A 22,892-nucleotide genomic window follows, 5' to 3' on the forward strand; every position below is an offset into this window, starting at 1 on the left:
TTCCCACAGAAATCAACAGCAACTAGAGAAGTTCAGGTATTAATCACATCAATTAATTAGTTGCCTGAGTATGTATTCAGGTTCCTAATTTAAGTATCCAGGATGGTTAATGTTCTGAAAGCTGCAGCACAATTACTGAGTTTTGTCTTCCTCTTGCAGATAAAGTCTCAGGCTTTGTATGAATAGCATGACACTTGAAATTTAATCAGTCCTGCTTCCTGTCCTTTTCAATTGCTCCTTCTCTGTATTCTATAATAGGATATCTGTAAGGGCATCTGACTCAACAATTTCATTTATTAATGATGAAAATCATGATTGAGCTAGCCAAATAACATCAAAATCTGCAAATATTTCTTTAGATTTCTAAATGACTTAGATTTTGTGTGCTCATTCCTGCCTCCTGTAAGAGTAGCAGCAACTCATTATCTGCTAGACTTGTTCCAAATAACAGACCTGTTAAGAATAGTAGTTCTAAATATGTCTTTAATGGAGTATGCAAGTAAGGCAGCAAGGTTACATAGTTACATAGTTACCTGAGGGAGAAGGGAAAACTGAAGGTTGTTTTTTCCTTTTTTTTTTTTTTTTTTTAGTCGTTTCTCCATAGGTCTTTTAGAAAATGTTCTCTGTAGAATCCTGCCTGTGTCAGGATCCAGGATGGCAATAGAGGAAGAAGTTAGCTGAGCAATTTGTAAAGAAAGCAAGAAAAGCAGATGCATTCAAGGTCTCTGTGATAATAACTAATCATATTAAAATGGTGCCTGAGGCTTTGAGTGCATATTGAGGGCATTCGTGGAACCCTGCAGAGTCTGAAAAAGGGGCTCAGAGACAGGTTGTGGTTGGACTGGGAATGACAGAAGCAACTATAGAATATGCAGTAGGAGTAAAAAATTGAATTGCTGTCAAGAAACAGGACATAAGAAAATAAAAGAATTAAAACAAACAAATGAACAAACAAAAAGCAGTCAAAGAATGTCTTGGGATGGGGGGACTGGGATGCCTGATCAGAGTATGGTCTGTTTTGGATCAGATGGGGTAAATGGCCTCCTTTCCATTCATACTGTTTGTGAATCTTCTGTTAAAACAATTGTTATTGCATATGTCCTATAAAATCATAGGTTGAGCTTGGCTGCTAAAATATCTTTGTCAGCATTAAATTTTAGTCAGTTAGTGAAATAATAAGATGGATTTCAAATGCTATAGCTGGATTTGAAATCAGTGTCTTTGCTGATTGCATGTACAAACCATTCAATCAAGGAACAACAACAACAAAAATCTGCTTGCATATATTATTCCTGCTTATAAGATGAAATATTCATTTCTAATTAAAATAGGAGCTGAGAAATAATGACTTGCTGTAGAAGTTAAATAATAATCTTGAATAAATAATAGAACATGCTGTGGTCATTTTGCAGGCAGTTTGTATGCAGTCCAGCTTTTAAGAAAAACAAATTAATCATAATAATTATTTGTCAAGCTCTGATAATAATTACTGTCTGTCTCTAAGAAAGGCACTGGAATTACTTCAGTTTATCTCCTATGTTGCCTATTTCTCTAATAAACATGTCAATTAGTGTTATTAACAAGCACGGTGTTAATGTCCTAACTATCTGCATTAGAGTAGATTTTTTTTTTTAAGCCTAAACTGCTTCTAACTTGCTGAATTCCCCAAGATCAGAATTGAAAGTTTTATTGATTTCTAGTTTTAAGGCTTGAATCTGATCATTCACTACATTTGGGGTTTGACCGTAGGTACTAATAAGCCACTGTAATTTCATGCCAGATTTCTTGACAATTCCATGAGTCTTCCAATAGTTGATCACAGTATTTCATTTGGTGATGAATGACCAGAAGGTAGAAGGGCCACATATAGATGTTTTTCTAACCATTGAATAGATTAAGTATCTACAGCTCACTCTGTTCATGATAGAATTAATTCCAATCATCATCACTAGAAAATGCATAAAAATGAAAGTTCATTATTTTATATTTATTGTAGCAATTGTATGTATTGTCTCAATTTGGCTCATAAGGCAGCCACAAAAAAGGTAGCACATAAATACAAAGTAATATTTCTTTTCAAACCATTTGAACTGATGCTAAAAAATCTGACTTGTGTTTACCTAGGAGTCCAAGATACAGAAATTGATTTATCTCAAATAAATACAAGTATTTTCTTCTGTTGTTTTCCAGTCTATTAATTCCAAAGTACTAGAATTAAGATAATAGCCTAAATGGGATAATCAATAACCTTAAAAATTAACCTTCTTGTCAATTTTTGGTAATGTTCCTTCACTACTGGACATTATGTGAATTGAATTTCTCAAGCTGATTGCCTCGCAAGAACACACTCAAAGGTCATGAGCATGGATCCTTTTTATTTGGGGGGGTTGGCGGGGGGGGGGGCTAAGGGAGCCTGTTTTTCTTTTTCCCTTCACTGAGCTATACTCTGTACATCTATCAGTCTGTTTCATTAAATAAAACAATCATCACTGCAGAGCTATTTCATGATGGTCATTCTACTAAAAGCTAGGAACAAAGAGAAGCAGTGCAAAGATTTCCTGCTAGGTCTTTGACAGCTTATAGGAGTGGATAAGTACAGTCGTGTCAGAAGAGGTTTCAAACACTGCCTTGCAGATGTGTTTAGAGGAGAAAGAATCTTAGCAAGTCATCCTCATATGGCCATATACCCTAATTTTTTTCTTCAGTAAAATTCTTAACATCAACGGAATTTTAGCCCAGAAGGAAGAAACAGAGAGGCTTTGGGCCATACTGTCATCCCCAGCAGAAGCTTTATTAGGCTGTTGAGCTTCTCTCAAGCCATCTGGTGTAAGGATTTATCTCCAGACCTGTATTTAACACCACGTGCTATATTCATTAACTTGTAGAGAAAGTTATTTTTCTCTCTCTCTCTTTTTTTTTTTTTTTTTTTTTTTGGTGTGTGTGACCAGTGTGACCAGGTTCTTTTAGCTCTTACTGGTAGCAACAACCTTGCCGGGGGCAGACCTCTCCTGGTGTGGCTGCCATACAGGCAGCTCTGCTGTTAGCATGGCCCTTAGGTAGCACAATATATTTCCTTTTGAGCCCTCTCTTTTCTGCTAGCCAACACAAGAGAGGGGGCAGGCAATGCAGATTTATGGAGAAAGGGAAAAGGATCTTTTTCTCTACTGCAGGCCTGTTTTTCACTCCCCTGCCTCCCTCTCCAGTGACGCAGTGCTGGCACATTCATGCTGCTAGCTGCTCAGAGGTCTCCAGCTTCCCCCTAGCCTCTCCCAAAGCCAGAGAAAGGCTGTAGTGCTGCACATCATCTGGAAGTGTCAGTGAATGTATAATATCTCACCCAGGCATGCTTGCCTGCTCACCCGAGCACTGTCACGTCAGACATCAGGCATGGCCCTGCTTCCTCTTTGCGTGAAGCTGCAGCCAGCCTTTGGGAAATGAGTCTCATCTTCTGCCTAGCTTGTGTGGGTCAGTAAAGAGGAGATGTAAAAGGAAAGTTCTCTCTGCTCTCTTGGGCACAGGCACATTGGAGCACGGGTTTGTCATCTCCCACAGTGTGAGCATGAGTTATGTGCATTGTCACTTGGTGTTTACATCTTAACTCTGCTTTTCCTGGAGTGATATGGCTGTGTGAGAGTCTGGATGTCCATAGAGAGAGGCAGAAAAGGCAGGGAGGGGAAGGGAGCTTCAGGCTCCTGTGCCTGCTTAGCAAAGTTTGCAGACTGTGGAAGACAAACGCAGTTAGGAGATCTGTTTCCTTTTGTTTTGCTCCTAAGTTGTGTTGTGTATGGGCTGGACCTGTGAGTTCAGCATCAGCTCAGGGCTGGCAGCGCTGCTCAGTCCCCTGCCCAGAGCCTAGTGACTCTGAGACTCTCCTGCATCTGATTAATGAGTGAGTCAGCAGCTTGTGCAGACATTTCCCCTCATAACATTTCAGCTTCACTGTGGCACTGTTGTATTTGTGTATGCCAGCTTCATTCTAGAGTGTTTGACACTAAGCTCTTAAAGCCCTGATGTGCTTACATAACGTGATATAGAGAACCAAGAAAGTAAATTTAATTAAAAATTTCCCTATTGCTTCTAACACACAGGGAGAGACAAAAGGAAGACACGTCTTTTTGAACACTGAAGGATAATGTGGCATCCTCACAAAAACAGGCAGGGAAGCTGAAGACACCAATGGTGTATAGTGTGTCTAAAAACAGGACTGATCTTTTAAAGTTTAAGTGTTAGACATCTGCACCAAAGAGGAACCTGCACCTCTTGATGGCTGAATTCTTATTTTGGTTTTCTTTAGTGACTGAGTTGATATCCGTGAAAGATACATAGGTGAAAGTAAGGAAAAAGAGACCCTCATATATTCATCAGATCAGCTTTATTCCAGGAGAAGAAAAAGGTTATTAGTTATTTGTCTAACTTTGCTAGTGAAAATATGTAACTACTTGCACACAAATATTGCTGCAGTCAGCATCCAGTTAATGCCTTGGCCTTTGAATTCTTTTCACTTCTCTGTAGTTTTATCTAAAAAAAAGGTAATACACCAATCCCAATTAGAAGGCAACATTCACCAGGTGTAGCAGTAGTATCTGGGAGACCTGTAGGTTTCCTTGTGCTCAGAAAGAAAATAGCAGGATATCTCAACTGGTAACTAATCGTATCCTAGCTTTTCAGGGAAAGAAAAAATACATCAAATATAATTGCATGAACAGAATCTCTTTGCTTGGGGAAATAAAAAACATTTGGAGAATGGAAGAGAAACCCTTCTGATTTAATGACAGCCTGAAAATGAAGTCTGCAACCCTGTGAACTCCATTTATTGCTTCACGAGTACTGTAAAATTTCCAATGTTTATTGGTGTGTTTTCAAATCAAACCCTCACATTGTAAGATATTCCCCCTCTTTTACCTGGTGAAAGCTTCCTGTACTCTTGCCAAACGGCAGAGCCACTTGCTATTCTATTGAGAGCACTGCAGTGTTTTGTATAGATTGGTGACAGGAGGCAGTTAGGGAAAGATCCATTTTCTTAAATAATACTTCCTTCCTGACCCTTACCTGACAAGTAGTAGAGTTTCATCCAGTCAAACAAATAGTTTACATTACAATAGGAATCAATTACCTGTTTTATCTTGTGTCTTTTTGATAGCTCTTCTACCATCCTTCCTGTGTGTCCTATCAGGCAGGACCCTCTCATCTCTCTGTATTTAGCTGCTTCTAGAACTTGCCTCCCTGCTGCAAACACACGGACATCAACGTGGGAAGTGACCATTACACATATGGTCCGCTTTTGTTTGAAAACAATAAAAGAGCTGCTTTCTGGGGCAGAAACCATACTTGAAACGATAATTTACTCTGATAGGATTATCTGTTGTAGGTTACACGAAACATTTATTATGGTCCGTGGCAAATTTTTCAGTCTATTATTCTGTCTCATGAAAATTGCAAGTAATTTTTAAATTCATATTGAAACAAAGCCTTTTATTTTCTTATCCTATTTTTGGTTGGTGAAACAAACAAACAAAATCAGTTTTCCACAAATTTCCAGCAGTCGCATTAGCTTGTACATAGAGCCACCAAGGTCATTGAGACAGTCCATTACAATTATCTAAGCAAAGCCTGCAGCCCTGATCCACAATTACTTGTTCTGATCACTCACTAACATTTACTGGCCTCCCCTTCTCAGGCAGGCAGCTACAGCTGGAATTGCCTGGATAACAGGCAGTTACTTTTGAAAACAACTTCAGATTTTTTTTTTTTGTAGCTGCTTATTTGATTGTGGGCTGAAACATATGGGCATTTGGATGTTTTTGTATACAAGAAATAACTTTTATGAATCTGACTTCTTAGCTCTGACTACATTTGGACTTAATGAGAGCAGTGGAGTCAACAAATTCCTCTCTATACCATCAATAGATGAAGATTTTATTCAGATTCCATTGCCATATAATATTAATGAACAGAATGCATTTGTTTTTAAAAAGATGATATGCAGAGAAAGCCATTTAGTGTGCAGGTTGCGAACACATCATCTCTATACTAATTACATTTAGAGGCATTATAATCTTTAGTACCCATTTTGCAATGCCTTAAGGTGAATTTTGTTAAACAATTATATTGTTATCTTTGTTGTTAGATAACATAAGAGATGTTATAAATAGAATGTGAGAAAGAAAGAACTGGCAATATTTGTAAAATACCTGAACCCATAATGCCAAATGAGCTTAAATAAAAGAAGCCTTTTGCAAAAGTTATTTAATAGAATCTTAATTTGTCTCTTAATAACCTGATAAAGAACAAGATAAAATCATCCCAATAAAGAAAAAGAAAAAATATTCAGGGAATAGGTGACAAAAGAGAAATGTAGAGTTAATAGCTTTTTCTCTCCTATATGTCCAAAGATAAAGCTCTAATTAGACAGTTATGCATCCAAATAAGAGTGCTCTAATTTTTCCAAGGAGACAAATATCCTAAAATTCATAAAAAAAAAAAAAAAAAAAAAAAAGCCACAGCCAACAACACTGAGCTAAGTCTGTTCATCACCTTTCATGTGCCGTTTAGTTGACAAAATAATATGTAGCTGCTGCTGTTGGGGTCCCAGATTTGAAATGACCTAACTTTTCAGTATGTTGGCCTTCTGCCCTGCTCCCTGCAAGATCCTATGGCACAAATTTGGTGTGGTCCAAGTTTGTCAGGTCTTCTCTTATGAGACACTGCAAGATATGTGACTTCTGTTATTTGCCAAGGGCAAGTTATGTCACTCAGAGACTTGTACAGAGCCAGATGGTCATGTTTGCTTGGAGTCATTGGTAAGGCAGTGTATGTTGGGACTGAAAGAGAGGATGGGAAATCTGCCTCCACAATTTCTCCAACACATGGGGACATTTGCTGCAAACCTGGGTACCACTCTACCAGATCATGGAGTTACCATGATCTGCTGCCTGGCATCTTGTCGGGAAAGCACTCTTCAGTCTTTGGCGTGGCTTTGTGCCAGGTTGTTTTGCACACAGCCCAAGTACGGCAGATTTATTTTTTTCATCTTCCCAGGGAACTTTAGCCCTGGTTGTACTTCCAAAATAATTTCTTTGCTTAAATGAGCACTCATATTGAATGTAGCCCCCCACCATGCAACTGGCAATAAAGCTAAAATCTCATATGGTTTACCCACAAAACATTTCAGTCCTGGGAAGGACCACTACAATTGAAGAACGCAGTGTATACCATCTATAAGATATTCAGCCCTCTGTCATGACTGCCAGAAAAGATGATAGCTTTGATAATAGATAATAACTGGACTAAGAGAACAAAATATATTTTTATATGATATTAAATATTCAGCATTTGACAGTTCGTTTTGGAGTCTGAAACAAACTATAAAAATATCTGCTTATTCCAGATCAAACATTAGCATTTATAACAATTTTATTCAACAGATTTTGGCTTTTTACTCTAATCAAGAGTCATCTGTGAACAGACTGTGTTCTTTATCAAATGTGCATATTTGTTCAAAATTTACCAACTGGCTAGGTATTGATCCGATTCTCCAACCAAAATGTTTTTACATTTCTTTCCATCCCAAATTCCTTCCTGCCCTAACCTTTCTGAGGACCACAAACAAATAATCATTCGTGCTTAATTTCTTGTTGAATATTAGTATAGGCTTTTCCTGTCTTTACCTTCTACCTTAAAGTTTACGTCACATTTAGCCCTCATTTGATAGTATATTTTTTCTTAATTTCAGTGTATCAAATGAGATTGTATGAGTACTCTCTCTGCTCTCGAGAATACCAATAGTCCCACATCTACTACACAGCAAAGGCACTAGACTATATTCATGGTTGTTTTACATTCAGCTCCTCATAAGTACCTAGTATATGAAGATAATATTAGTTACATTTGAGGCACATTACAATAAAAGGAAAGACTCACAATTTGTTTCTGGGAACCGTTTAAAGGAAATTATTAAAGAAAGATTTGCATTGTATCCAATACAAAAATAAGTGTGAAATTCAGGACAGCTGAATGCTTCAATGTCATTCAAAAAGGTAATGTCCTAATTCAAGTGATTCAATTAATCTGGTACTAACATGACTTACAATTTTCCTTTGCTTAGTAAAAACTAATGTCCCTTGAAAAAATAAATAAATAAGAAAAGTAACAAAATACTTTTATATTTTTAATGTTAATTCACCCTAGTGTTCAGGTTAGTTTTTGCAGATCAGTGATACTTTTGAGAGAGGAGAAGTTAAAGTGAAAGTTTCACAGTCCAGAATTCTGCTTTGCTCTTTTCAAAGATACATTAGGGGAAAAATAGAAACTTTATAGATAAGGCCCATAACAAACAATATATATTTCTCGCATTTCTTAAAAAGCTGCCCCGTGAAAGTGTAATTGATCATTGATTATCTCTGGCTAAACATAATTACATGATCTCACTTTCTTAAAAAAGCAGTTCTTACTTATTGTCATAAGTGAATTTTTACAAGCCCAAATACATGAGTATATCAATAACTTGTAATGGTGAAAATGAAATAAATTGGATTTTGCCAGCAGGAAGTTAAATTTAGATAAAGCATGACTTCTCACGGTGGATTTACTGTGAAACAGCTTATTTGCACATAGGGAATTTTATATTACTGATCTGTGGACAATTCATTACCAGATGAGGTTTCTTATGTTACTTTCCACTAGAGTGCAACTTTTTCTGCAAGTGCAGAAAGGCAGTCACCTGTGCAGTGTGGGGCTACGTTTCAAGCCTCAATGCAAGCTATTCACTCCTACTTAGTCAAAAGCAAATCCTTCCACCATCAAATATTTATTCTCTTAGGAGGTATGTATATTATAACGAAATACGAGAAACCAAATCTGTGGTTTGCTGAGGTCATACATACTTGAGGAAAATAGTCTCATTTTAAAACATTTCTACCTCTGGCAGCCATCTGAATGCTCGTCTCAGGAAAAGTATATGGATACTGCCATTATCTCTTGAAAGGGTCACTGAAGTGTATGTTTCTATACTTTTCTCATTTATTGAGAAATTAGGAAGGCATCTCAGATAAACTCTCAGGTAGAAAACCATTGCTACCTATCGGTCGTTTTGTGATCTCTTCAGCTGCTGGCCATCAAGAGGCTACCATGGCAGAGAACTGAAGTGCTGAGTTCAGGGGCTTTTCACCTCTCTTTCATGTCAGGATGGAGAACACATTCATTTTTCTACATTCATTTTCCTCTACAAGAAGGCAGAAGCAGTGGTAAATTCACACTGTGTTAGTCCTAAGGGACTAATCAGCAGATAAATCACACCTGGAGATAATATATTCAGGCCACACATAAACTAGTTTGGGGAACAAATGTCTAGACTATGTCATACGTACTGTAAGTGAGTAGTACATGCAGTGCCATAATGTTTGTTTCCCTGGTTAAATATTCTGTCAGTGTACATATAAGGTTTCTATTCTCACTGTGTTCTATAACATGGTTCTGAATGGGGTGTGATTTGAATGGGAGTTACGAATCTTTTCCTGCTAGGAAAGTGGCAGATATGTTACCTCTGGGAAATATTTATCTGGCTGCTCCTTGTTTGGTGGTACTGGCAGCGAGTGCATCTCAGTGTGAGGAGCATACAAACCCAGTCAGTCAGATTATGTGTATTTTCACAATGCTTTCTTTCTTCACCATCACAACTGCTTGCTATGCTCTGCTCATCTGGAAAATAGCTACTGAAGCAGGACTTCCTTGCCCAGTTGCAACCAATGTCCTGCACAAGGGAAACCCAGTGAACAAAACCTAGAAATCCCTTTCTCCAGAATCTGTGCTAATCCCCAGATGACCTTTCTGGCAAACAAATGGAGAAGACCTCCCAAATCAGAGTCTTTTCCAAGGATGAATGTAAGGATTGTCTTGATTACCTGCTTTGAAAGCCATACAATATCTACATTGGGAGAAGGAACTGTTTTTTAACTTGAAAGTTTCAGTGAACTTGTAGTTTTTCCTCTTTTCTTCATATGAAAATGACAGCTACCTTCTCCAACCTGGCTTTGAGAAGTGTCAGTTAACACCTAGTCTCTCACACATCCTACTTTCCTAGCACAGACAAGGTGTTACTTAGACAAAGTACCAGAGACTGGGTTGCAAACGCCTGTTAACACTGCGTAACGTGGGAGGCCTACAGATGACAGCATCTTGCAGTTTTGAGCATATTGAAATAGGATGACTCAGGGGAAAGGAAACAAAGCAGGGAGGTTTCTTACGCCCGCAGGACCCATGCGGTTCAGGTCCTCCGTGACTCAGGGTTGGCACTGGCAGCGTCCAGCAGCTCGTGACGGGAAACCTGGGGACAGCCCGGCCTCGGCGGGCCCTGGCTTGGAATACAGCCACAAATGGCACCCTCTGGCAGGGCCTGAATGTCAGCAGATTGGGGCTGAAAAGGGAAAGCCTTCACTGCCACATTGTTCCTAATCAATGGACAGAGACATCAATGCCAGCTCAGGCCGGATCTTCTAAGCCGCAGTTACATAAAATGTCTCTTAGTGTGACCAACCTTGTATGGCTTTCTGTAGCAATCCCAAATTGGTGCGCCTACTACTACTGTTATCTACCATGATTATTTCTGATAACTTGAGAAGTGATGCTGATTTACATTGTTTGCTTGCTTACACTGAAATAGACACTGCTGTCTTAGCCCTAATAATAATAATAATAAAAAAAAAAACAACATTCAAATGTGCCAAAAAATCAAACTTTAAGCAAATTTCTTACAAAAATTGTACCAGATTACCAGATTACATGTGTTATTCTGATGCTGGGCTGTTTAACCCTTTTATGCATAAATAACATTGTGGAATGACAAGCAAAAAATTCCAGAATGAACAAATTAAAGCTGACAATTTGATTAAAATGGGGTTTTCTGAAGAGCCAATTTCACTTTATTTCATTTTTTAATTACTGTTTTAATTCCTTGCTGGCACCTTGTTTATGTTTTTTAAATATCTAAAACTTTATAAGAGAAATAAGATATCCCTTTTTTATTTCTCACTGTTTTTTCATATTTCCTGTTATTTCACATTCCTTTTTTGTTTAAAACTTCTTTTTTTACAAACATAGGCAATGAAAGTCTAGAAGAAAACTATGTTCAGGACAGTAAAATGGGATTTGTCATCAATGCTATATATGCTATGGCTCACGGACTCCAAAATATGCATCATTCCCTTTGTCCTGGACACGTTGGGCTGTGTGATGCTATGAAGCCAATTGACGGCAGCAAGCTGTTGGAGTTTCTCCTGAAGTCCACATTCATCGGTGTTTCTGGAGAAGAAGTTTGGTTTGATGAAAAGGGAGATGCCCCTGGAAGGTAAAGAGATTTTTTATCTCAATTATTTGCACCAAACGTTAGGAAGGAGGCAATGTTCCTGGATTTGGTGGTGGAGATTTCTCTGGCTGCTTTGCTAAAAGCATGCATATTGTGAGACAGAAACAGAGTTATCTGGGTTAGTCTTACTAGCAGGTAGGAATAACACTGGTAACACATAATGCATTGATAGCTACAGCTTGTACTGACACAGGAGTTATAATAAACCCTGTAACATTTCTAGTGTTTTGGGAGAGGACGGACCATGTATCTCACAGACTTTTGGTGTCTATGCTAGCACTGGGGCTCACCACCAGGGCTTTATTACATAAAAGACCTAATGCAATTTTTTGGAATTTAACGAAGCATTTGCTTGCTGAGGTTTTGAAGGTAGGGCCGTAGAACACATCCTTTTCCAACTGGATCTCAGCTGCTCCAAGTGCCCCGGGAGACAGCTGTACATCTGTGCCAGACAGTATTTAGTCTTGCTTGCTGAACTCCTGTGTGCTTTCCTTATCCTGCCTCAAATAAGCTCAGCTGTCCCAGAGTTCAAAGATAGGTCACAACAGAACAGGATAAGTAATAGTGTTTGCCAGAAGGTACAGTGTTTCACTCATTTGGGGTCCAGTAAATTCCAGCTTTGTTAGTTGCTACTGTCTACCCCTCCCTAGAAGACACAATATGTACCCAAGCAAGGAGAGAGACAACAATTTGGTGAACTTGGACATCACCTTTGTTTCTCTTAAGGGAGCCAGCTGATAAATCTTTTCCTCTTCATTTAGGTCTGTGGACTCTGTCCAATTCTTTTAAGTGAGGCATCTCCCAGATGAATTTATTTATTTATTTGTTTTAAATAAATTTAATTCAGCTGCTGGTGTACATGATTCATTATTAACTGAATCCTACTCAGGGGTTACTTCATTTAAGCTAGTTTTGTTACTGAGTTATTAAAGTGTTATAAAAGACTCTCTCACTCCATCTTTGGGCTTATTGCATAAATGCATCTGAGTGCCAACACTGCACAAAGAGAGAGCTCTGGAATAAACAAGAGTGTGCAGCCTGGTGTATGCCTTCAAAGAGTATTTGCAAGACATGGTGGCCTTAAAGCAACTCTTACTCCTCTTGCTATCTTTTGTTATCAAAAATGACCAACTTTTTTACCATTTTCTATTTACATTTCTTGTTATATTAACACAGCATATACATTTAATCAGCTCATTACATTTAAAATAAGAAAAACGTGGTCAGTTTGGTCTTGTTTCTCATAAAGTGCTGCATACAGTATTTTTTTTAGTCAAAGGTATAAATGAGCTAGGTCAGACTTTGAAACTAGAGGCAAGCAATTCCCTTACATTCTTGCACATACTTATTAACACAAAAGTATAAATCAGATATTTGTACATATAGTTTAGATAATATTGAGAAAATACTGTTTAGCATATCTTTAAAATTTTTATGCACTATTTATCTCCATAAAAGCATTACTCAAGCTTTGCATATGCTGCATTATCTAGTTTTTAGCTATGTAGTTTGATGTTTATGTGTCATTTTCCAATTTTGTCCCATATTATACATTATCTTGTAACCTGAGACTCTCATCAACTCTCATCAGTATAAATTCCAGAATTAGAACAAACACTTCCTGAATTCAAAATATAGGAGGGTTTATATCAGGATATTTTCCAGAGTAGGTCAGGATGATAAAATTTCTCCCTTCTATAATTTTGGTCTGTAGCAAGGTTCATTTCTCTTGCTTTCCTGGCCTATTTAGAATTTGATGAGTTATTTTTGGTAGAGGTGTTTTTTTTTTTTTTAATATATTTTCACAGCTGGAAAGTTAACATTGGTTTGGGCAAGAGAATTCAGACAATCTTTTTGTTATTCATGCTGTAATCCTTGTATCAGTCTGTGGCATTTATATCTGTACAGCTGGTGAGGTCTTTGTACACCAGCAGTAGTTAAGCCCATGTAGAACTGTATGTATCAGTATGTCACTCTAGAATCATCCTAGTGTTTCTAGTGTCCCACACAGAAAAGCTCTTTGTGGGTAAGTGAATGTGCCACACCACTCTATGAATACCCCAAAGAACTTGTGTACCTCAGCTAAATGAAAAACTATACACCACATATGACACCTAAATAAAGCAGAGAGAGACAGATGTGGTTTGTTGGCTTTTCTATGCCAGTGAAAGAATGCATCATAAATATGCACAGTTTTTCAGTGTTTTGTTACCATATAATGTAAACAAATCAGCTTCACAAGATGGAATAAGGCAATGTTCCTTCTTAAAAGCCTGGAGTTACTTGCAAGATCAGTAAGGTTCTTTGAGCAATAGATCTTCATAACCCCCTGTTTATGCTTGTCGTGGGTAGATCAGGTAGAGATGCCTGTAGTTATACTTGGCAGACACTCATAAAATTTTGTTTTGAATCCCTTACAGCTTTGTCAACATTTGACTTTCATAGAGTACATCCCATTTGCTTGCTCAGTATTAATCATATCACCCAAATTCCAAGAAATGGCTGGAGAAGCTGTGAGGGATGAAGAAGTCTACACCACATCCTTCTTTGGGCCTATGCAACGGGCAGAGGACAGCCATGTATTTCAGGACAGAACATCTCAAGTTCTTGTCTGGTGTAGAGTAACTGCTTACTTTTACCTTATGGCTAGTAGGAGGAAGCTTACGCCTCAAGGACAAACAATGTGCTTAGGCCTCTGACTGTAAAATACTACGGGTCAACTGACAGGAGCTGTCAGTGTCCAGCACCAATGCTTGAACTTTCATGTGTGGAGAAATGCTCGTGTTCACAAGCTAATAGAAGTGTTGTTGTTCATTTTACCCTAACTAAACTTAGATATAGACTCATGTAACTCTACCCAGTAGCTGTTCTGGCTTCAAATCTGGTGACTTAATCAACTGTTACGCTTTGTGTAAATTATTAATGCATAGTGCAGAGACTTAAAACACATGGTATATAAAGAACTGTGAGGCAAATATACATGCTTGTTCTGGAGTTTGGCTCCATGGGTAGTTGTTTTGTCAAGTTACATCCCAGCATGGTTCAGCAATCTTGTTTGCTATTCTGCCTTCCAGGATATCGAACTTACTGCCAGCTCTGTGTTACAGCTGTGGAGAAAGGTAACTTCAGCTATTTCAGGCTAACCAGCACTTACCTCAGGATATGAGTGTGTCTGTGACCAGCTGGATCACAGTTTGGCTCACGAGTAACTTGTTCATATGACCTCAATGACTTGGTCATAACATTTCCGAATATACATTAGAGCTTATCCTTACATTAAAATAAAGTTTTATTTTCTTATGTGCAGAATGTTTTCATAGCTTCTGTAAATGCTGCTGTATGCGTGTAGCTTCCAGCTGCCTCCACAGTCCTCACTTTCTTGGAGCTTCACAACTCTCGTCAAATTCACTTATTTTGGGATAATCATTTGTAGCTTGGACGCAGCCCCAAACTGTTAAAGTTGTATATGTGTAGCTGGGGGAATGGTGACAGGGAGTTATTGAAGCACTGAATTTGTCCTTACTCAAAGATGGAATTTTTCATTTAAGAAAAGAAGGAAAGGATAAAGAACTTATGCATGCCTCCATGCCGAGTATATTTGTTAGATCACATTTTTCCACTTAAAATTCAAGCTGCATATCAAAGCTGCAAGTATTGTACTACATCTTGTCATATGCAAGACTGTGTTAAGATCTTTTAGACTGCATACTTTATTCTTTGATGGTTAACTGATAGAAAAGGGAACAGTGTTATAGGAAAACATAAGAATGGCTTCCAACCTAAAATAAAATCATATTCCTGAATTTGCCAGCTCTTGAATGATATTAAATTAATGACCATTTGTGCCTTATAATATATTTTTGCAAAAATTAAAACAATCTGTGTAGGCTAGAAAGTTCCATTAAGGAAATATGAAGTTTTAGTAATCTTTTATTCCCCTTCCTGAATTCATTTTCCAGCCCATTTTAACTGATTTTGTATTGGTCTAATTCAACATCACACTAAAAAACAATTAGGTTCTGCTTGCTAGCAAGAAGCATGTACACCCCTGCTCAATTTTACTCCTGTTTGTTGAATCTACATTATAAAGTGCCCTGCTGTTACTGCTTCTTGCTATTCTGACTCTTCATAATGCTGAAAAAAAGAATGACTTTTTATGTTATTCCTTTGTAAGAGATGTGAAATGAGAATTGTTTCCTGGTGACTTTGAAATTAACCCCTTTCCATAACAACTCCTCAGTTAAGACCCAGTTGATAACCATGGAGCTATAGAGCTGCTTTTTAAGCACCTGCTTGGAGCTCCATTGAAGTCAATGGCAAGAGCCCCATTTCCTACATGGTTCAGTGGAGCCATGCAGTGGCACTGACATCGTCTGAGCATGCACATTGGCAAGACTGAGATCTAAATACAGTTGTAAGTAAGCACTTCATTAAACTATCTTTCACTAGAGAGATCTCAAAGATTCAATTACCAAAACTAGGCATCTAGAGAGTAGTTTGAGCACCTTTCCTCTGTGAACTGCAGATTTAAATTTTGCATTTTTGAATCTCAATAAGGGAAAAGATATTTCTCCCACTTTGCCTGCAAACAAGCATCCTGGTTTTATTTACAGCTCATGTTTTTCTTGCCTTTCATTCCTAGTGTGCATACAGATTAGCAACACTCATTATTACCTAAAGAATTTTTTGTCCAGAGACTGAGACAATCCAGTAGAGAAAAACAAGGTAGTAACTAATTCCCAGGCTTGTAAAACAGAAGACGCTTTGTTATTTTCAGCACCAATACTGATTTCTGGTTTGCAATCCTCTTTTTCTAAAGCCCTCCCACACGTACCTGTCACCTACCTTCTCGTCTGAAGAGGCCAGCCTGTAGGTCCATCTTTTTTTTTTTTTTTTTTTTTTTTCCCTCTCTCCACTATTCATTTTCCCATTCTTGCTTATTTCCTATTATGAAATTACCATAGTTAATTACTGCTTTGCACAAGGCACATTCTGTAGGTAAAAGAAGGAGACAAACACTTAGCAGTAAGGGATGTGCACACATCAGGTACATCACATGGAGGACAATGATGGAAGTAGGGAAATTGAATGCTTTTGTAACAGTGTTTTATGGTTCTTTTATATTAGCCTTGGGAAATTCTATGCTGTGTGCCTAGGGCGAGGAAGTAAATATTGTTTCTGGGCTGCTAACTTTTCCTGACAGTTTCACTGAGTTAGGTAAGGAAAATAGTGAACTAGTGCTTACAGTTAACTTATGGCATACCAGTTTAGTTAGTTCAAATATTTATACTGGATGATTACTTCACGGTTGTCAGCAGAAGCAATACTGCAACCAACCTATATGTAGGCACCAAGTGTATGTTAAAGTTCTGAAAAATGGCCAGACTGCACATCATCCAAACAGTGCTTATATATGTATGTGAATCTTCAGCAGAGCTTGCTTTCTTTGGTATACGTTTCTTCCTGGACACACAACTTTTTACGCACAGTTTTATGTGAATGGGGCAGTCGATCAGTAATTATGTGACAATCAGAGTTGTTATTTACCATGATTTTACTGCAAATCTCACAGTATTTGCTGACAATGTGAAACCCTAGTCCATAGGGAGTTTTATCCTTTCTATCGCAGGTCAGTGACTAGCTTCCTATTTTTTCCCTTTCAGGTATGACATCATGAACCTGCAGTACATAGAGCCCAACCGCTATGACTATGTCCTCATCGGAACCTGGCACGAGGGTGTGCTCAACATTGATGACTACAGGATTCAGATGAACAAGAGTGGGATGGTCCGATCAGTGTGCAGTGAGCCTTGCTTGAAGGGGCAAATTAAGGTTTGCATCAGATCCTTTGTTCCATAGAAATGTGAATAACCAGGCAGTGCTTTTTCACTAAATCCAAGCGATCTTCTTTCAAGCCAAGGGAAACAGAGGGTGTCACTTAGAACATTCTTTTCTGCAGGAAAGCCGAAATTATAGAAAGACTCCTAGATCAACATTTTATTCTTAAAATCCCATATAAAGGCCCATGCTTTCTAAAATTGCCATTGATGCAGAATATTTCAGTATGACAAGATTTGAATTAAATTTCACTTTATGTGAGAAAGAACAAGATTTTCACTTAGTCATTGCCTACACTGATCAGTGGCTGGGATTCACTCAGGGGCCTTAAAATAATGTAACCCATGGGAATCCAGTATTTTGTTCCAAAAATAGCACCTGTGAGAAAAAAAATAATAATTAAAAAGCACATTTATATCTCATGTTCACAACAGGAGGTATGGAAAAACAAATGAAATCACTCTTTGTTTACCAAACAGTAGAACTTGTATCAAGCTACAAGTAGTTTGCCACCTGCCATATCTGGATGACATAAAGACATGTTCTACCACTATTAAAATGCTATGGACACAGTAAGTTTAAAATATCAAGAAGCCCATTCAGGAATATCACCTTAAAAAAGATTCTCCTTTCTAATTTCACTTAATAAACGTATCTGCAGCTTTTAAATTGTATATTGCTACTATGAGCCATAGATGATTGATGATTTGGCAAAGGCTTAGTGACATACTCCAGCAGTCTTGGAGGGGAAACAGTACTGGTATTTACTGCCCTCCAAAATATCTTTTCTGTTTTTGAGATTGTGCAGTTTGTGTATGTGTGTATATGTAAACAACATGCATACAAAATGCCAGCTTCATCTCCCATTGAAGTCTATTGGACTCTTTCCACAGAATGCTGGAGGAAATGCTAACCAAAAATATATATACATCATTCAATAAAAAAAAAAAACAATTTGTATTTTTCTTAGCTCTGCATATAGATGGATAGGAAGATTCTGGAGAGAAGGCTGGATTCTTCCTTTCTGACAGAGACAGAATCTAATTTACAATTTTTATTGTAAATTAGAAATTATGTGCTTGTGCGTATATATATATATAATATATACATAATATATAAAATATATTAAATAATATTATAAAATATACATGTAAATGCATGAATCAGTCTTCATTCTAATATTTGACTTTGTTTACTGCTTTTTACTATTCAACAGATATTAAGTGTGAGCTGAAGGACTTTGTCCCAACCTGAGTCATCTCTCAGACTAAACCTCTTCTCAAGTTTGATTGAAAATATAACACTTATGTGACACTGTACTAAAAGGGAAAATGGTTTTGCACTTTCAACTCAGGAAAATAAATAAATAAATTGTCCTAAGAGATTATCTTTGAACTTGTAAGCACAATTTTTAATACAAAGGGGTAAACATAAATCCAGGACACATTTTTTAATTGTTTGCAATGTCCCATATGCAGGAATCCTGTCATTTAAACAATGCAGGTGGTGCCTGTTTGCTGTGGGGGGTTCTGTGTTCTCTTATAGAGGCTCATTGCTGAGGATATGTTTTGCATTACAGGTGATCAGGAAAGGAGAAGTGAGCTGCTGCTGGATTTGCACTGCTTGCAAGGAGAATGAATTTGTTCAGGATGAATTCACCTGTAAAGCCTGTGAGCTTGGCTGGTGGCCGAATGCTGAACTGACAGGTAGGGATGTGTCCCTCCAAATGCATTCCCATTTGACAGGGCACAACGAGAATTAAGTGACCTGTTCAACGAGAACAGGGCATGTGGTGGAGAGTAAGGTGATAGTATGCAAAGATAGTAAAGGGACATATTTAAGCACACATCCCAGTGTAGGTTAGGGTGAAAGGTGCTACATGTTTTGGTTCAGTTCAACAGCAGTGAAAATAAAGACAGTGAAATTTTACCAAGAAGAAATGACATATTTTGTCTGTTCCTCCCCTTTAGGTAGCAAAAGCATTAATAAAGCTGCTAAAACTACCAATGAACTTAGCGGTATTTGCTGCAATTTTAGCAGTGAATATCACAAGAGCTCGGTGCATCTTTGTCAGTTTGGCATGATACTCTTTCCTCTTGTTCTATCTTGCAATTAGTAATAATTTATTTGGGATTTCTAGGCTTGCAGTAATTATCAGAATTTCCTTTTGTATAAAGATCATTCTTTCTACATCCACCAGCAAAAGGAACATCAACAAAATCTTAAAAAAGGCTGGCAGAAGAAAGGAAAAATTTGGAAAGGGAAAATTAGAATTTGTCTCCCCTGTGAATATGCTTTGAATGAGTTGTATGCTATGGCATCCTTCTGATCTTTTCTACCTATCAAGGTCAACTGCTCACACCTGCTCTGGGCTTTACAGTAACTATTACCTCAAGACAATACACATAATGCATTCAGAAGCACCACCTTGACCTTGGGGTTTACTTTGTATCTATGAAAGACCTTGCCTCATGCTGCATCTGCAAAATTTTGCTGCCAGTATTCAGCAGAGTATAGTCAGAGAAACGATTTCACTACCTAGCTGACGATCAACTATACAACTTACCACATCATGGTCCTTCAATATAACTGGGGGGCAACTGGATGTTTCCACAGCATCAAACACATAGCTAGTCACTGAAGCCAAGTGAACTTTCAGGGGTTTTCTTTTGGGAGGGAAAGCTGGCCACTTTACCAGATAAAAAGTGTATTATTAATCACAACAAAATGGAAAATTTGACTTTTTTTTTTTTTTTTTTGAATGGAAAATAAGCTCTCCAAGTTCCCATATGTGTGTCTGTACCCCATACCTCTGACTCCAACAGTCTCCTTCCCTCTTTTTCTGTGGTGTGCAATGGAACCTATTTCAAACATATTTTTCAGGATACAGAGATCTCAACGATCATTCGGTTCCTTTAAGTTTCATGTAAATGGGTTGAAAGAAGAGGAATTTTTAATTAACACCTCCATAAGGGCCCCAGTTGTGGAAAAACATATTGTTTTTCTAGACACTAGAAAATCTACAACATCCTTTATAAATGTCCTGATCACTGGAAAAGCTCAGATTCAACCCCCACTTTCTGGGATACCAATGTCTGCTAATATTAAAGCAGATATCCACAGAGAACCACATTCTTGGAGGTTCACAGAATTGTTTGTATCTACTATTCAGGGAAGAAAACTAGGACTTCTTTTTAATCAATAAGGCAGAACAAGAACATAGTGAGAGATCAATGTGCACTTGAGCGAATATGGTTCAGTGCTACTAGCTGCCCAAAATAGCTCAAAAGGGGGCATGTCAAAATGACAGACACTGCCGAAAGGAGTTGAAGAAAGCATGAGTGCTGGAAAAAATCTCAGGGGCATGTTGCAATCTATTAACTTTTAATGAAATCAGTAAGTGACCTGCTGATTTGTGTTTCTTCTCAGCAAGGAGACTGGGCTGCTGCTATTCTAAAATCAGTGGCATCAGTCAAATGACAGCATAGCCATCGACTGATTTCCTAGAGAACATCAAAATGGCAGTCTGTTTCAGTATAGCTTCTTCATTCCTTCTAATCGAGGAGAAAGATTCTTTTTCAACCCTTATATCAGGGTTTCAACCCTTATATTTTTTAACCCTTATATCAGGGTTACAGAAAGGGAAATTGAGCTAGACAAACTCTGACTTTTGGGCTTTGCTTGAGTCACTGTTGGTGATATTTAGTATGAAATTCTTTTTCCTTGCCAGTATTTCCCCCATCAAATATGTTTTTATAATTTGGTTTTGTGTGTTGTATTCATACCCTGCCAGTCACTGTAGCATCTAGACACAGACGTTAACATCTCGCATTCCAGATTGTTTTTCCCTTTACTTTAAGGCATAAATGCTACACGTGTGCAATTTTAGTCTTATTTTCCATCACAGATGGAGGTTTTAAAATCCTTAGTCCTTTTAAGAAACATGGATTGCATACTAACCTATTTCCTAAGACTTTTCAAGATGTTCATTTTCTCCATTTGAAATCAGTCTCTGCTGCTCAGCAACCCTTTCCAGAGGTTTAAATGTTAGTTTTAAATATAAAATATTTTTTAGATTACATCTGCTAAATATGCATTCAGTGAAGTGGAGTCAGCAGGCACAAAGAAATTTCTCACCATAAATGATGTAAGCTGTACATTTAAACTGATCTGGCAAATCATCACTAAAACTAGTGTCTTAAGGTCTTGTGCAAAGAAGAAGAGAGATCTTTTATAGTAATAGAAGTTGTATAAGAGCAATGAATGTCAAGCTAGTAAACCCACTTTTCTCCATCTTAAACAAGCACTAAAACAAGATAAGAGAAGAAGTTTTATAGACCTATTATGAAACGAATTACAAAGGTTTGGGGCTATCAGCTACCTGGGATGTGTTAATGACCTCAGAAAATATCTTGGAGTGTCTTATTGGCCTTGAAGTATGAACATAATATAAAAATAAAATTTAAAAAAGAAAAATTGATTAGCCTTCTGCTCTGGGAAATGACTCATGGTTAAAGTGCAATAGAAGATGAAAACTACCAAAAAGCTTTTTACTAGAAACTTTTAACTGTGAAGTTTTTGCCAATGATTCTCTCTCTTTTTAAATTGTTATTATTATTATTTATTTTATTTTTATTTCATGTATGCAACTTGTAAGTACACTGTTTCCTGAGCATCCTCCCCCTATCTTGACAAGCTTCCTGAGCCTACTGTCTCTTAGCTGGGAAACGACCCACCTTCACAGATGCTGACAACCAACAACTGTTTGCTGATATAAGCAGTGCAGGCTGTTTTTTGCAATGTTTGTAGCATATGTGGCTCTTGGGGCTTGACAGTGCGCAGGAATTGCACCGATATAACAAAACAGGTTTCTAAAACCTTGCACAGGATAAGCTTAAAGCGATCAATAGACTTACCTACATGCTGAATCAGGGCAAAGTTTTCAAACACGTTAAGATAGAATAATATGAGTATGGCTTATGTTGCTAAGCTTAAAACACACATTAAAACTGAAGCCTTCCAGCAACCACAGACCTTCTTCTGGTTTAAGAAAAGAGCTCTGCATGTATTAATCAAAGAACAGTAGCTTCTGACTGTTAGTCCACTATTAAATGAAAATAATAGCTAATTCCTGCTCAGGGCTGCTGCAGCTAATGGCCAGAGGCTCCTACTTCTAATAAAAAGCTTTTTCTTAATTACATTTCACCAGAAACATACTGATTGGAAGAACAGTTTTTCCTCACCCGTCTGAGTCTTGAACAGATCTTTCTGAGCAAAAGAGAATCCCTTGCCTTTATAAAATAAGACATCCAGATGCACACACTATTATTCCTGTTGTTTTTGATGTTACAGACGATAGCATTACCTGTAGTTAAGTCAACCTGGCACTCTTAGATAAAATGAGTACAGAATTATAAGGCATTGTTTCAGTTCGTATGACATTGGAAGACATTAAAAGTTCGTGCAGAAATTTTCCATGTCAGGACTTTGCCTCAGGCTTACTCTTTTTTTTTTTTTTTTTTTTTTTTTTTTTAATTTAAACAAAAAAAAATTTTTTTCTTTCTCATGGTGGGGTTACAGCAAAACTCTGTTTGCTCAGCCTTGATCCATACCTCTGCTTACTTATTCTGTATTTAGAAGGGAGGAGTTTACATTTTGTTATAAGTATTGATTGGTAATTTTTTGTCAACATGTG

At 37.6% G+C, this 22,892-nt stretch overlaps 1 protein-coding gene across 6 annotated transcripts in view; it reads left to right on the plus strand.

The window, feature by feature from the left end:
• Positions 1-22,892, plus strand: part of GRM1 (glutamate metabotropic receptor 1) — a 188,906-nt gene that overhangs the window by 132,513 nt on the left and 33,501 nt on the right. For all 6 annotated transcript variants that reach the window (XM_068677026.1, XM_068677025.1, XM_068677024.1 and 3 more), the window contains exons 5-7: positions 11,095-11,341; positions 17,023-17,191; positions 18,777-18,903. In XM_068677026.1, coding sequence (XP_068533127.1) covers positions 11,095-11,341; positions 17,023-17,191; positions 18,777-18,903 — 543 coding nt within the window. The remainder of the gene's footprint in view (positions 1-11,094; positions 11,342-17,022; positions 17,192-18,776; positions 18,904-22,892) is intronic.

This window comes from Anas acuta, chromosome 3 (genome assembly GCF_963932015.1).
Source record: "Anas acuta chromosome 3, bAnaAcu1.1, whole genome shotgun sequence".
In the NCBI taxonomy this organism is placed as follows: domain Eukaryota; kingdom Metazoa; phylum Chordata; class Aves; order Anseriformes; family Anatidae; genus Anas; species Anas acuta.